General features: G+C 35.6%; 2 protein-coding genes and 1 pseudogene across 3 annotated transcripts; 1 reads left to right on the forward strand and 2 right to left on the reverse strand.

Moving 5' to 3' along the window:
* The first annotated feature begins 229 nt into the window (after positions 1–229).
* LOC116143086 lies at positions 230–1,341 on the forward strand (annotated as a pseudogene).
* Positions 1,342–6,686: 5,345 nt separating this feature from the next.
* Positions 6,687–8,038, reverse strand: LOC116143085 (acetylserotonin O-methyltransferase-like). Its single transcript, XM_031428502.1, has 2 exons — positions 7,243–8,038; positions 6,687–7,161 (listed from the first exon to the last, which is right to left on the reverse strand). Exons 1-2 carry the CDS (start codon positions 7,996–7,998, stop codon positions 6,859–6,861), a joined length of 1,059 nt encoding a protein of 352 aa, XP_031284362.1. The 5' UTR covers positions 7,999–8,038; the 3' UTR covers positions 6,687–6,858.
* Positions 8,039–9,804: 1,766 nt separating this feature from the next.
* Positions 9,805–12,334, reverse strand: LOC116143027 (acetylserotonin O-methyltransferase-like). Of its 2 annotated transcripts, none has more exons than XM_031428442.1 (2): positions 11,294–12,334; positions 9,805–10,308 (listed from the first exon to the last, which is right to left on the reverse strand). In XM_031428442.1, exons 1-2 carry the CDS (start codon positions 12,080–12,082, stop codon positions 10,009–10,011), a joined length of 1,089 nt encoding a protein of 362 aa, XP_031284302.1. In that variant the 5' UTR covers positions 12,083–12,334; the 3' UTR covers positions 9,805–10,008. The 2 variants fall into 2 exon arrangements, with proteins under 2 accessions (XP_031284302.1, XP_031284301.1); XM_031428441.1 differs by having other exon boundaries at positions 9,805–10,311; positions 11,294–12,326.
* Positions 12,335–13,479: the final 1,145 nt, after the last annotated feature.

Genomic DNA, 13,479 nt, shown 5'->3' on the forward strand with positions numbered 1-13,479 from the left:
TTTGGATGGACGTCCGCAAATAAGAGACGTCCGTCCTTAATCAAAATATGAAAATAAAAAAAAAAAAAAAACTTTGGGACGGCCGTCCCTTACGATTTGGACAGTCGTGTCCATACTCTAAAAAAAAAATTCGAAACCTCTTCTTCTTCGTCTTCATTCCCCAGCTCCTCTCTTTTTCTTCTGTCTTCATTCCCCATCTCCTGCAATTGTCCAATTTTGATTGTCCAATTTTGATGCAAGGATGCAAGCCATGACGAAACCCACATATACTGCAACTGTCCAACATGCCAAGAATGGAAAGCCTGTGCTTGTATTTGTCCCTTCAAGAAAATATGTGCGACTCACTGCTGTGGATCTGATGACATATTCAAGGATGGACGGTGATCAGAATTCAGCTTTTCTGTTGCCGTCCCATGAAAACTTTGAGGAATATCTTAGTGGTATCAGTGAAGAGATGTTGAGAGCTACTTTACGTCATAGATTGGGGTACTTGCATGAGGGTTTAAACAGTTCTGATCAAGAAGCTTATTTCAGAGCTATTCAAAGGTGGATTCATTCAAGTTTGTGTTGTGAGTAGTTCGTTCTGTTGGGGAGTGCCATTGACAGCACATTTGGTGGTTGTGATGGGAACACAGTATTATGATGGGCAGGAAAATGCTCATACGGACTATCCTGTTGCAGATCTATTGCGGATGATGGGTCATGCTGGTCGACCTCTGCTGGATAATTCTGGAAAATGTGTCATCCTCTGTCATGCCCCTCGTAAAGAATACTACAAAAAGTTCTTGTATGAAGCATTTCCTGTTGAAAGTCATTTGCATCATTTCCTACATGATAATTTCAATGCAGAAGTTGTTGCAGGAGTTATTGAGAACAAGCAAGATGCTGTGGATTATCTCACTTGGACGTTCATGTACAGGAGGCTCACTCAAAATCCAAACTACTACAATCTCCAGGTTGTAAATCACAGGCATCTCTCTGATCACCTCTCGGAGCTGGTTGAAAATACATTAAGTGATCTGGAAGCAAGCAAGAGCATCATTATAGAAAATGACATGGACCTTTCTCCTTCAAATCATGGCATGATTGCTTCTTACTATTACATCAGTTATACTACTATTGAATGGTTCAATTCTTCTTTGACTCTGAAGACAAAGATGAAGGGTCTTCTGGAGATTCTTGCTTCAGCTTCAGAGTATGTGCAAGTACCTATACGACCTGGGGAGGAAGAGGTGGTTCGGAGGTTAATTAATGTTGATGATTGCTTCCATGTTATGGATTATCTGCTGGAAGCGTAAAGTGGACAAGAAGAAGAGAGGAGATGGGGGAATGAAGACAGAAGAAAAAGAGAGGAGATGGGGAATGAAGACAAAGAAGAAAAGGTTTAGAATTTTTTTTTTTTTTTTCTAAAGTATGGACATGGACGCCTGTCCAAATAGAAGGGACGGCGTTCCCAAAGTTTTTTTATTTTTTTTTATTTTCATATTTTGATTAAGGATTAGCGTCTTTTAAATAGAGATGTCTATCTTTGGTATATGAATCTTCCGTTCATATAATATGGATGGGAGTCTATGTGAATGAACAATCGTTCATATTTGATGGATGGCCGTTTATTGAAAAAAATTAATAAAAAAATCAAGTTATGCATACACGCAGGTTGATACACATTTTCGGTTCAAATTGTTTGGTGTCTGTAGCTTTGTTGGTGGGCGTAATGGGCAGCGCAAAAGAGATGACTGAACTTGGAAACTTTGAGTTTGATAAGGTACACGTGCCGCTCGGTATTTGTCGTACAGGTATTGGTTTCATACTTGTGCAATGATTCTCCGGTACTCAAGAAGTCATTTTCCAAGATATGTGGGTCCCAATGTAATTATCCCTCATTCTGATGATTTTTGTTATTTAATTACCAAAAAAATCTACATTTTAAAATATTAAAATATGGTTTAAAGCGAAAATTCTTTAGTATATGGTAAGGGGTAAAGCCTCACTAAATTTAGCCTTAGGCAAAATTCTAGGTTCGAGTCTCCCTTGTGACTGTCTTTGGGGGCGGGATGAGGTTGGAGTTCAGTTTCCTTGTAAACTCTAATGGTTAAAAAACAAAAAAAGCAGTAAAGTGAATTCAGTATTGGGGTGATCAATTAAAAAATCATCATATATTTTCTTTAAAAATATATATATTATAACATATAAATGGCAATTTATTAAGGAGCCACCTTAGCCGAACACTTTCTTTGTTAAGATAACAATTTTTGACTCCACATAAACATCATGTAAAAAGTTCCTTTTTTTTTTTTTTACATAAGTGTTTGTTTTATTATTTTGAGTAGTATTTTTGAAATGTTATTGTTAAGTTAGTTGGGTTTTATTACGAGGTAAAATCAAAAATTAATCAACAAACCCTTAGTTTGTTAATTTAGCTAAACACCCCTAATATAAAAAGTTTATAATCAACAAAAACACCCCACTCACCCATAGTTGCTAGATTCCCTACCACTACCGCTGAAACTGTTTGTTCATTGCACATGACCACTAGATCTGGCTGGTTGTGCATCACTATGACCTTTTTTCGACCAAAACCACCACGGATTTGGCCAGAAAATACCAGATCTACAGTCAATCTGGCTGTTTGGCCGATCTGGCCGTCAATGACAGCCAAAGATATGGTCAACATTGACGGTCAACGACAGCCATACATGTAATGACTTCTTTCTAATAGTATTTTTTATACATATACTAGGAAAACTACATAATTAGCATATGAAAAAATTGGGCCCAAATTTTTCTTTACATGCAAATTAATTCTTTACATATATCAAAATACAAGTACAAAAACTTAGCAACGGTGACAACAATGTCAATCTCTCCGCTGTCGACGTCCTTCCGACCGCTGCTCACCTATTTCCTGCAAAACATGAAAGACAACGGGTGAGCTTAAAATATTCATTAAGTAAACCCTTAACTTTCTTCTTCTTTGATTATTCCTTACTTAATCTCTTCTTCTTGACAACGGGGTGAGCTTAAAAATATTCATTAAGTAAATCCTAACTTTTCTTCTTCTTTGATTATTTCCTTACTTAATTCTCTTCTTCTTTCTTTCTTCTCTGTTTCTAATTCTCACTGTTCTTGTCTTTCTTTCTAATCTCTCTGTTTCTTTCTTTCTTTCTTACTCTTTCATTCTTTCTCTTCTTGCTACTCTTCTATTCTTTCTAACCATAATAAAATTCATGGAATATGCATAAATGAAATGCATATGCAATAATGCATAAAAATGCATTTTATTTCTTTTTTCTATTTCTTTCTTTTCTTTTTTTTCTATGCTTTCTTTTCTCTTCTTGTCTTGCTTGCCTAGCTTCCTTTTCTTCTTTTCTGTTTTCTTTTCTTTTCTTTGCTTGTTCAAGCTTTCTCATTCTTCTTTTCTTATTCTTTTCTTTCTTATCTTTCTTTTCTTATTCTTTGTCGATCGACTCGGTTGATGTATGGATTCGGAACATTGGCCGTGTGAGTGAGTACAGTCCTCATCTACATGCACTCTTGCGGATCGTACAATTCTTCTTTCTTCTTTAGGCCACTCAATTAAGGTGACGTGCATTAGGAATTCTTCTTGGTACAACCCTCATCCACATACACTCTTACTGTGTACAATTCTTCTTCTTCTTATGCCACTCAATTAAGGTGACGTGTATGTGAGAATTTCTTCTTAACACTCACGGTTCCCCATCACACCAACCTATTCTTTTCTCTTCTTTAACACTTTTTCTTTCTTAATTCTTTAATGCTTATTCTTTCTTTCTCTTTATTCTTAGAATGTTTTTTATTCTTTATTCTTTATTCTTTCTTAAGTTTCTACACATACACAATTATATCTATGGATGGCTCATGCTTAAATTCTTTCTACTAATGCACTCATGAAATGCACATATGCAATGTTGCAAAAATTAAGGTTTCTCCTCAACTCATCTTCTCTAGGCATTTCATCAAACATACTTGTGTATAAACAAACCCTAATTTAATTATCATTCATTTGTTTCTTAAGAAAGAAAAACTCTCTTGTAACATCACCATACCTACACGGCAAAAACACTCCCAAAGTTTCTCTGATTTCTTCCAATTTCAACCCATCATTAAGCCATCACATACACTCCTCATATTCAAGTATATCCAACAACAAGCATAACTAATCATCCATCTCATCTCAATTTCTCAATAATCATAACATATGCATATTTAAATGAAATCTCTACTCACTTGATTTTCTTAAACTTTAACTTGAGTTGGATTTTGAGTAGAATTTACTTACCTTATGCTTGAGTAGTCTCTTATAAGCTCTCTACTCTTGTAGAATTCAAATCTTCTCTTAACCCTAAGAATAAACTTCATAAGAACTGAACTTTTACACAAATAAATCATAGATAAAGAGCATGAATTCTTACCTTTTGAAGCCTAAAATCAAAACCCTATGAAAAAGCACTCAAAAGCCCTCAAAATCCTTGGAGGATTGAATGAAAATTTGAGAGAAAATGGGGGAGGACTGTGGCGGTGGAATGAAGAAAATAAGGTTTTCAAACCCTTAACACTTTAGTTTATAAACACACTTTCCCATTTTGCCCTTACTCTTTCTTAGAAATTCCATCTATCTCCCTTAGTCAATTACCATAATGCCCTCATTTTTAATGCGTTCTCTCTGAAATTCTATCTCTTTTCACTCCCCACTTTTTCAACTAATTTTGAGTGAGAAGACAATTTTATCCTTGATGCAAGTTTAAGGTATTTTCTTCATATTCTCTTAAAATCACTTTAACAAAAATTAACTAAAGGCTATAAAAACATAAATTAAATCATGTACCTCCACGCTGGGCGTTACAATACATTAGCCGTCATTGACGGCTAGATGTGGCCAAAGATCTGGCTATCAACGGCCAGATCTTTGGCCATGGATCTAGCACTTTTCGGCCAGATCCAGTCGGTAGTGCGCCATTACGCTAGATTTTGGGCACTTTCTAGTGGTGGTTGTCGGAATCTGACAAATGTGGGTGGGTATAAGTGTTTTTGTTAATTTATAAAACTTTTTTATTGGAGGTATTTAGTTAAATTAATAAATCTATAGGGGTTTAAAATAGTTGAATATTATAGGATATGATTTTGAAAATATGGAAAAACATGGGTGCGTTTGGTTTAATATTTCTATCCCTATTCTCAAAATATTTGTTTATTTAATTATTTAGGAAATACTATTATATTTTTTAATTATTTTTAGACCCCTTAAGTTTATTAGTTTCATTAAATACCCCCAGAAAAAAGTTTAAAAATTAACAAAAACACCCCCACCCACCTATAGTTGCCAGATTCCGACAACCACCGTCGGTGGTAGCTGAAATCTGTCACAACGGCCTACAAACGACCGAAACTTGCTGATAATTCGTCGATCCGGCCTTTTCGGCTAGACTGATGCACATCCGGCCAAATCCGACCAGTCTACGTCGTAACGCTAGATTCCGACCAAATTTCAACGGTGGTGTCGGAATTTGGCACCTTGGGTGGGTGATGGTGTTTTTATCAATTTATAAAATTTTTATATATTAGGGTATTTAGTTAAATTAGCAAACCTAGGGAGTTTTCTTTATAAATTTTTAAATTTTACCTCGTAATAATCATCGTATTCAACTATCCAACACTACCTCTAAAATTTTATCTAAATTAATAAAGCAAACGCACGCATTTTTTTTTTTTTTTTTTTAGAATAGGAGTAGACAAACAAACGTAGTAGGTGGGTCAGTATCCAGCCGGCAGACTGACCGACTGAGTCACCTCAAATAATGGGTGTAGGACCGATGGTTTGAGGACTATAATTTTTGTGTTGGTTAAAGAGTATGATTCTAAGTTCTAAGTTCTAACAATATTTTTTCTCTAATTTAATGAGTTGAATGGGACCACTTTAACATTTGCGAAATGGTTGCATATAAGACTTATAAAATATGAATAACTGTTGGTCAAATTCTTAGGATTCATAATATAATTAGAGAGTCCGTCTCTGTATTTCCTATATATTAGAAAAATGAAACAATATTTAATGTAGAGGACGAGTTTTATTTTGATAAAATTATTAATGCCAAAATTAAAATAAAAAACTAAAAAAAGAAAAAGAAAAGAAAAATAAAAAGGAAGGCATGTAAAGGCCTTATATTCTATTCTCTTATGGAAAACCTAGAGAGATCCAGGAAGACACTTATACCCCGTTAGTATTGAACATTATTAACTTTTGCGCAGGTTAAACTAGACTTTTACATATTGAAAAAAAATTTATATAAGAAATTTTCAAAATAAAAATATCCTTTAACAAATTAAAAAAATTAAAATTGTTTTCAATTACAAACTAACTACATAAGAACCAGGAACTGAGAGCTTTCCTCCCTTTCGACCTTGCCTTTAAAATCACAAATTAAAATTTCCAAAGTCACAAACCAAAAATGCCTACTCGAATTAAAAAAAAAAAAAAAAAAAAAAAAGGTAATACAACAACAACAATAACCATTATTGGGTGATTTGATGGTAAAAGAGAAAAAAGAAATTTCATGAGTTCTGGAGTTTGAATCCTCTTAGACACTAATAGGGGTGATTATTGGCCGACAGTTTCTGGGCCTAGACCGAACACTCCTCATGATAAAAAAAGAAATAATACATCAATATTTGTCAGCCAGCCGAAACCTTCAAATTAAAAGATACAATTATTATATAAACCTTGCAACCAAGAACATAACAAAACCCAATTGGCAGCAGGGCAATTGCCACCATTACACTACTACAACAAAAGATAATTAACTGATAGTCTTAATTGACCCTAATTAATAGGGTGATTAATTAAGGAAAAGCTTCAATAACAGATTGAACTGCATGAATAGGCTTAACATTATATCTGCTAAATCCTGCTTGCCCAAGAACATAATCCCATTCCTTCAAGGTTCTCTCTTTGCCTTTGTTAGTGTGAGCCATCATCACCATGTCTAGCATCAATCTCACAAACTTGAACTTGTCCCTTTCTTCTTCTTCTTCTTCAATAATCGTTTCAACTATTATCACCTTCCCTTTCTCCTTTGGAATCGATTCTCTGCATTTCTTAAGGATTTGGATGCACTCATTATCTCCCCAGTCATGCAAAACTTGCTGCAGTATTAAAAAATAATTTACAGATTAATCAAACTGATAAGATCTAAATTAATTTATTCGAAAATCAATACCAATTACCATGATGAAAACAGCGTCAGCCATGGGAACACTTTGAAACATGTCACCTCCAACATGCTCAACTCCATGCCACTCTTGATCTGCAGCACACACAACATGAGGAAGATCAAAGTTGATCCCTCTAATCCATGGAAAACCTTTCATCAACAACCCTAAAGCTGTCCCATTCCCGCCACCAACATCAACCAAGCTCCCAATCCCATCAAACACCTCAGGACAACCTTCAATAACCGCAGGCACTGTTCCTCTAGCCATACTAGCCATTGCATCATTCAAGAGCTTGCTGTGACCTTCATCCACCGCCGTATAGCTCCACAAATCCTTCCCATGAGCCGTCTCGAAGGCTGATTCTTCTTTTGCGAGCACGCGAGCGCCTAGGCGATGCCACGGTGCCAGCATCACTGGGCTGCTCTCCAGAAGAAATAAAGCTACCAGGCTGTTATGTCCTTGTGTCAACAAACGGCGAGACATAGGTGTTTGTTCAAAGGCTATGGAGCCGTGGCTGGTGGGCGTCTCTTTGAAGAGACGATAGTGAACTAGAAACCGCATTATACGGTGAAGGGAGGAAGGTGCACAATTGAGAGATGATGATAACTCAGAAAGTGTCATGGGGCCTCCGTGGTTTTCAATGGCTTCAGCTATGCCGAGCTCTATGGCACATTTCACTACTGCAATTTTCACAAACCCGAATGTATAATTCCAGATTTCTAGTTCTTCTTCCTCTTCCATTATGGCCCCTCTTTGTGTTAACTCCATCTCTCTCTCTCTCTCTCTCCCTTTGTGTGGAAGTGTAGGCAGTTTTATTATGGTGATTGAAGCTCTCGATGTAACCATGTATATATAGCAATAAAATGGAGGACTGAGTGGCTATCACTGAGATTTGATGACATGGTAAAGCTAATATTTTCTGATTACTTTAAAGATATTTAAACAAATTTATTTGTGATTGGTTCAGCTTCCATTATTAAAAAGAACACACGAAAAAAATGGGTAAATTGTGTAAGTACTTTTTTTTTTTTTAAACGACGGTGTCCGGCCCCTAATCCTCGGGAGAGACTATTGTTACTTTAAACATATTTTTAAAAATTTAATTGTGATTGGTTCAGCCTCCATTATTGACAAAAATATCGTAATTGTCTAATAGCCATGTTGCCAAAGTCTTAATTCTTTACAGATATTTAAACAAATTTCATTGTGATCGGGTTCATTATTGAAAAGAATAACACATGAACAAAATGGGTAAATTGTGTAAATACTTTTTTGTTTTTTAACAAGGTGTTCAGGACATTAATCCTCAGGAGAGACTAATGTAGTAACCTATCGTTATTATCTTCTACTTAAATCGAGGATGCTCAGATAGAGAATCGAAATTGAGATCATACGCCTATCTACACTATCCTCAATTCGTTCTAACCATTTAGGTTATCCACGGATAGGTGTGTAAATACTTTAACAATATATAAAACTTGCTTTCATCCCATGAAAGAAAAGAAGTGAAAATTTTCAAACACAAACGCCGATATCATCACAATCACCAAAAAAATTTACATGGGACAGTCTTATAATGTCATTGGGTTGACATGGTGAAACTTCTAACAGCAAAATGACATATATTGTTAATTTTCATAACCATTCATTATGGTGGTGGTTACTATGAAAGGTAAAAAGATAATTATTGATCAACCATGATGATACGTGGACAAAAGAAAAATTTTGGCACATATGCGACAATACATGTCACTATGTCATTTAACAGTCTCACTTAGGAGTGAAATCGAGTCGAGTCGAGTCGAGTATCTGGTAAATCTAACTCGACTCGATCACTACAATACCAAGTTCGAGTTTGAGCCTGAGAAATCAAGTTCGAACTCGAACTTGGTACTTGAAATTGGAATCCGAGTTTGAATTTGAGTTCATATAGTTGAGTTTTAATCGAGTTTTAGTTCCAACTCAATTTCGAGCTCATCTAACAGGGGTGGATTTGCAAATTTTATAACTTTTAAATTAATATGATTCGTATTACTTTAAAAACTATCAACTTATCCATCGAGTTTGAAAATACTTGCAAACATATCGACTCAATTTCTACTATGATCGAACTCGACTCGATTAACTACTCAAACTCGAACTCGACTCCACTAATATTGAGCCAAGTTCGAGCCAACATCGAGTCGAGTTCAAGTAGCTCGTGAGCAGCTCGACTCAATTTTCACCCCTTTGTGTTAACTAGATGATGTGGTAAGCCTGTCCTATGTCATTATCAAAATTTATAACAACAAAAAGTAGGATGGAGTAGCTGCCACTGGGATTCTAAGTATTGTTTGTTTACTTATATCCATTTGTACTCATAGCCTCAACTAATTTTCGGGGGCCTTAAAGTTAAAGACCGGGTATAACCTCCCTTGGTCTTTCCTATTAGGGACCGATATGACTCGAACTCAGTTTGAGTAATCTATCCAAGAGTCCATGTCCAACTATTTGGTTACTTAGGGGCGATTAATTTCACTCTATTATTAAAAACCAAAAAATGATTCTTATGACAGAATAATTAATTAACACCTTAATATTAGTTATTGTTGCAAGGAAATGCATTTAATAAACATTATCACACGAGAATGCTCTTACTTATTCAATAACTAAACCCTGCGAGCTAGAAGTAGAACATGAGAAACACCAATTGCCCAATGGTAATAGCCACAGCCGTAGCCACCATTATTTTAAACATACAACATTAATTATTTAATAATCTTGATTGTAATAGAGCAATTAAGGATAAGCCTCAATAACAGAATGCACTGCACGAATGTGTTTAACATTATGTCTGCTAAATCCTGCCTGCCCAAGAACATAATCCCATTCCTTCAAAGTCCTCTCTTTCCCTTTGTCAGTGTGAGCCATCATTGCCATGTCTATCTTCAACCTCACTGACTTTAATTCATCTCCTAAATTTTCTTCTTCTTCCATTATTGTTTCAACGATTATCACTTTCCCATTGTCCTTTGGAATTGCTTCTCTGCATTTTTTCAGGATTTCGATGCACTCATCATCCCCCCAATCGTGCAAAACCTGCTGCAGTATTAAAAAATGAAACCAAATTTAATTATTAACAAATAATTAGATAAGGTTTACACAATTTTAATACTAATTTATAGTGCCGAATATTGTAGAGACACTAGAAAGCATATTTTTTTTTCAAGTAATGCTGTACATACCAACTCATATGGTAATTGATTTAACATATTAATTCAATTCCCCCGTCGTCTTAGAATAAAAGACAAGATACTATCAAATCAACTATCATATGAATTAATATACAAAATTCAAATATGTAACGTTATTGATTTTCTTTATCTTTTATATTATCATACTAGAAAGTAAGAAAGCTATCATATTTAAAAGTGAAAAGTCTAATTATAGTTAAATTTATGTTAAAAAATTGTTATGTTTTTATATTATCTCAAAGCTTTTTTTTTAAGATGTCTAGGTTAGTTTACTCGCACCTCGACTAATCTTCAAAGGAGGCTAACGTAGCAACCCACCGCCACGATCCCCCATTTATATTATGAATGCTCAAATGAAAAATTCAACCTGAGACCGTATACCTATCTACACTATCCCCAATTCATCTTAACTATTTGGACTACTTATGGAAGGGTTATTATCTCAAAGCCAATCCTTAAATTTTAGGACAACATAAAATTAATTCTTACATAAATTTTACTTAATAGAAGTAAGAAGAATAGAAGATTAATATTACTTTGAAGTATGTATAGAAAGAAGAAAAGGAAAAAGACTTTTAACATATAAATTCAATCAAATATTCTATCCATTGCTCATTTTTTAAAAGAAGTTGTTTTAGATTCTTAAAGAGAAGAAATTATGTCTTTTTAATAGATTCTTCACCTCAGAAATCTTAACCTAAAATTTAAGAACAAAATCCCAGCATGTTTGCACCTGAAAATTTTTATAATTTGTTTTGTATTTATCTTGTTTTTAAAGATAAATAACTTTTTAATCACGTAATTAACTTTAATGATAAATAAATACCAACCATAATGAAAATAGCATCAGCCATTGGAATACTCTGAAACATGTCACCTCCCACATTCTCAACTCCATGGGACTCCTCAGCATCACACACAACATGAGAAAGATCAAAATTGATCCCTCTAATCCATGGAAAAGCTTTCACCAACAACCCTAAAGCCGTTCCGTTCCCGCCACCAACATCCACCAAGCTCCCAACTCCATCAAACACCTCAGGACAACCTTTAATAATCGCCGGCACTGTCACCACTCTAGCTCCACAAGCCATTGCATCATTGATTACCTTACTAAAAGATCCATCCCCAACTGCATAGCTCCATATATCCTTCCCATGAGCCGCCTTAAAAGCCGGCGTTCCGTTGACCTGGACGCCGGCGCTCAAGTTTATCCATGATGCCACCATCTCCGGGCCGTTCTCCAGTAGAACAAAAGCGGCCATGCTGTTTTGTCCATGTTTTATGAAGCGGCGTGAGATTGGGGTTTGTTCGAAGGCTATGGATCCGTGGCTGGTGGGTTTCTCTTTGAAGATCTGGTAGTGAACTAAAAATCTCATTACTCGGTGAAGAGAGGAGGGCGCGCAATTGAGAGCTGATGATAATTCTGAAAGTGTCATGGGGCCTCCATGGTTCTCTATGGCGTCAGCTATGCCGAGCTCAATGGCACACTTTACAACTGCCACTTTCACAAATCCGAATACATAATTCCAAATTTCAACGTCTGCTTGAGCTTCTTCTTCTTGCTCTTGCTCTTGCTTTTCCTTTGTCGTTGCCTTTCTTTCTGTGATTACCTCCATCTCTCTTTATCTCTCTTTCTGCGTGTTCCTGAACAAGAATGATTGTTTACCATCTATATATAGCAATTAGTTGCATGGGATTCAGATTTTAGTTTCGGCACTAAAATTATTTGTTAACCAAAATGGTCCGATACCCTTTGATGATTGGAGAGATTTTCTTCATTATAAACTTACGTTGTTGAAAAATAGCAACTTCTTGCTTGAAAATTTTAAATTGTAGAGCCATTATCTACGCTATAGAAAGCATTAATTAAACGCTAATCATGTATTTAAGGAGTTGTTAACTTATGGTGTGTTTAATGAGATGATGTTGTTAATTACTTTTGTAATGCATTATGGTTGTGAGATTGCTTTCTAAAAGAAATTTCAGTTCATTTAACAGAATAATATCAATATAATTGTATGGGCAAAAAATCGTATTGAACTTTCTCAAGCCCAATAATGAAATAAACTTTATGTTTCCTAGTGTCTTAGCCCAATTCCGATTGGGCCCATACTTAAAGCCATCTTGTGGAAAATATCATCTAATGAGATGACCCGTCTTATAAGAAGACCTATTTTATGGGCCGGCTCACTCTACGAGCTGGACCACACCATGAGTCAGCCCTCTTCACGAGTTGGACTACTTTACGAGTTTGATCACTCTATAATCAGAGCCACCCTACGAACTAAGCAAACTTATGCTTTGAGCCACTCCACGAGTTGGGTCTTTTTACAAGTTAAACTAAATTGGGTTTTAGCCCATTAACCTATATTCGTTCCAAAATAGGACTCAGAGTCCTACTTACTTCCTAGTTCATCCAAGATTCCTAATCTTACATGACCTAATACTTCTACATGGATAAACATCACGAGTTTTCTGTTTACTCAAACTTTGACTGTGAGAACGCCTAGTTCTACAAGGATCAAACTTTATTGACTCACTATATAAACCGAGGTCAATCCTCTCATTATTGATTCACATACAACCCATAACTTTAGCTCTAAAAAGTTTTTGCTCTCAAGAACCGCCGCCTTTCCCTACCGTAAAGTTTAGTTTCGACTAACTTTACTTTCCGTAAAGCCGTGATCCGGCCACTTTACTATAGTCTTGCCCTAACTAAACACTCACGGTAAACTCTTTGCCGTTCTTAGCCTCACTTATATATTTCTTTCAACCGTGTTGACTTGAGTCTTGAGCGTCGAAGTGCCTACGCTAGACCACACCAGTATCCCCTGAGCCTTCACGTTTGCTTTCATTGTCTTTACAAGTCTATACGATTGTCAGTATGTCCTCACAAGATCAACCTTGCTCGAATCAACTATAGATTTTATTATCTACAATAGCCAAGCACAACAAATATTGATTAACCTGACCATCAGCCAAATTAATCCTATTACCATGCTAAAACTCCTTT

The sequence above is a fragment of the Pistacia vera genome, unplaced genomic scaffold (assembly GCF_008641045.1).
Source record: "Pistacia vera cultivar Batoury unplaced genomic scaffold, PisVer_v2 Contig425, whole genome shotgun sequence".
Classification (NCBI taxonomy): Eukaryota; Viridiplantae; Streptophyta; class Magnoliopsida; order Sapindales; family Anacardiaceae; genus Pistacia; species Pistacia vera.

What these genes read in the sequence shown, in the direction of transcription:
- LOC116143085 (XM_031428502.1), bottom strand. Translation starts at nt 7,998, where the DNA reads ATGGAGTTAACACAAAGAGGGGCCATAATGGAAGAGGAAGAAGAACTA. An exon ending in CTGACGCTGTTTTCATCATG is followed by an intron (nt 7,162 to 7,242) that starts GTAATTGGTATT and finishes TTAATACTGCAG; the next exon opens with CAAGTTTTGCATGACTGGGG.
- LOC116143027 (XM_031428441.1), bottom strand. Translation starts at nt 12,082, where the DNA reads ATGGAGGTAATCACAGAAAGAAAGGCAACGACAAAGGAAAAGCAAGAG. An exon ending in CTGATGCTATTTTCATTATG is followed by an intron (nt 10,312 to 11,293) that starts GTTGGTATTTAT and finishes TTAATACTGCAG; the next exon opens with CAGGTTTTGCACGATTGGGG.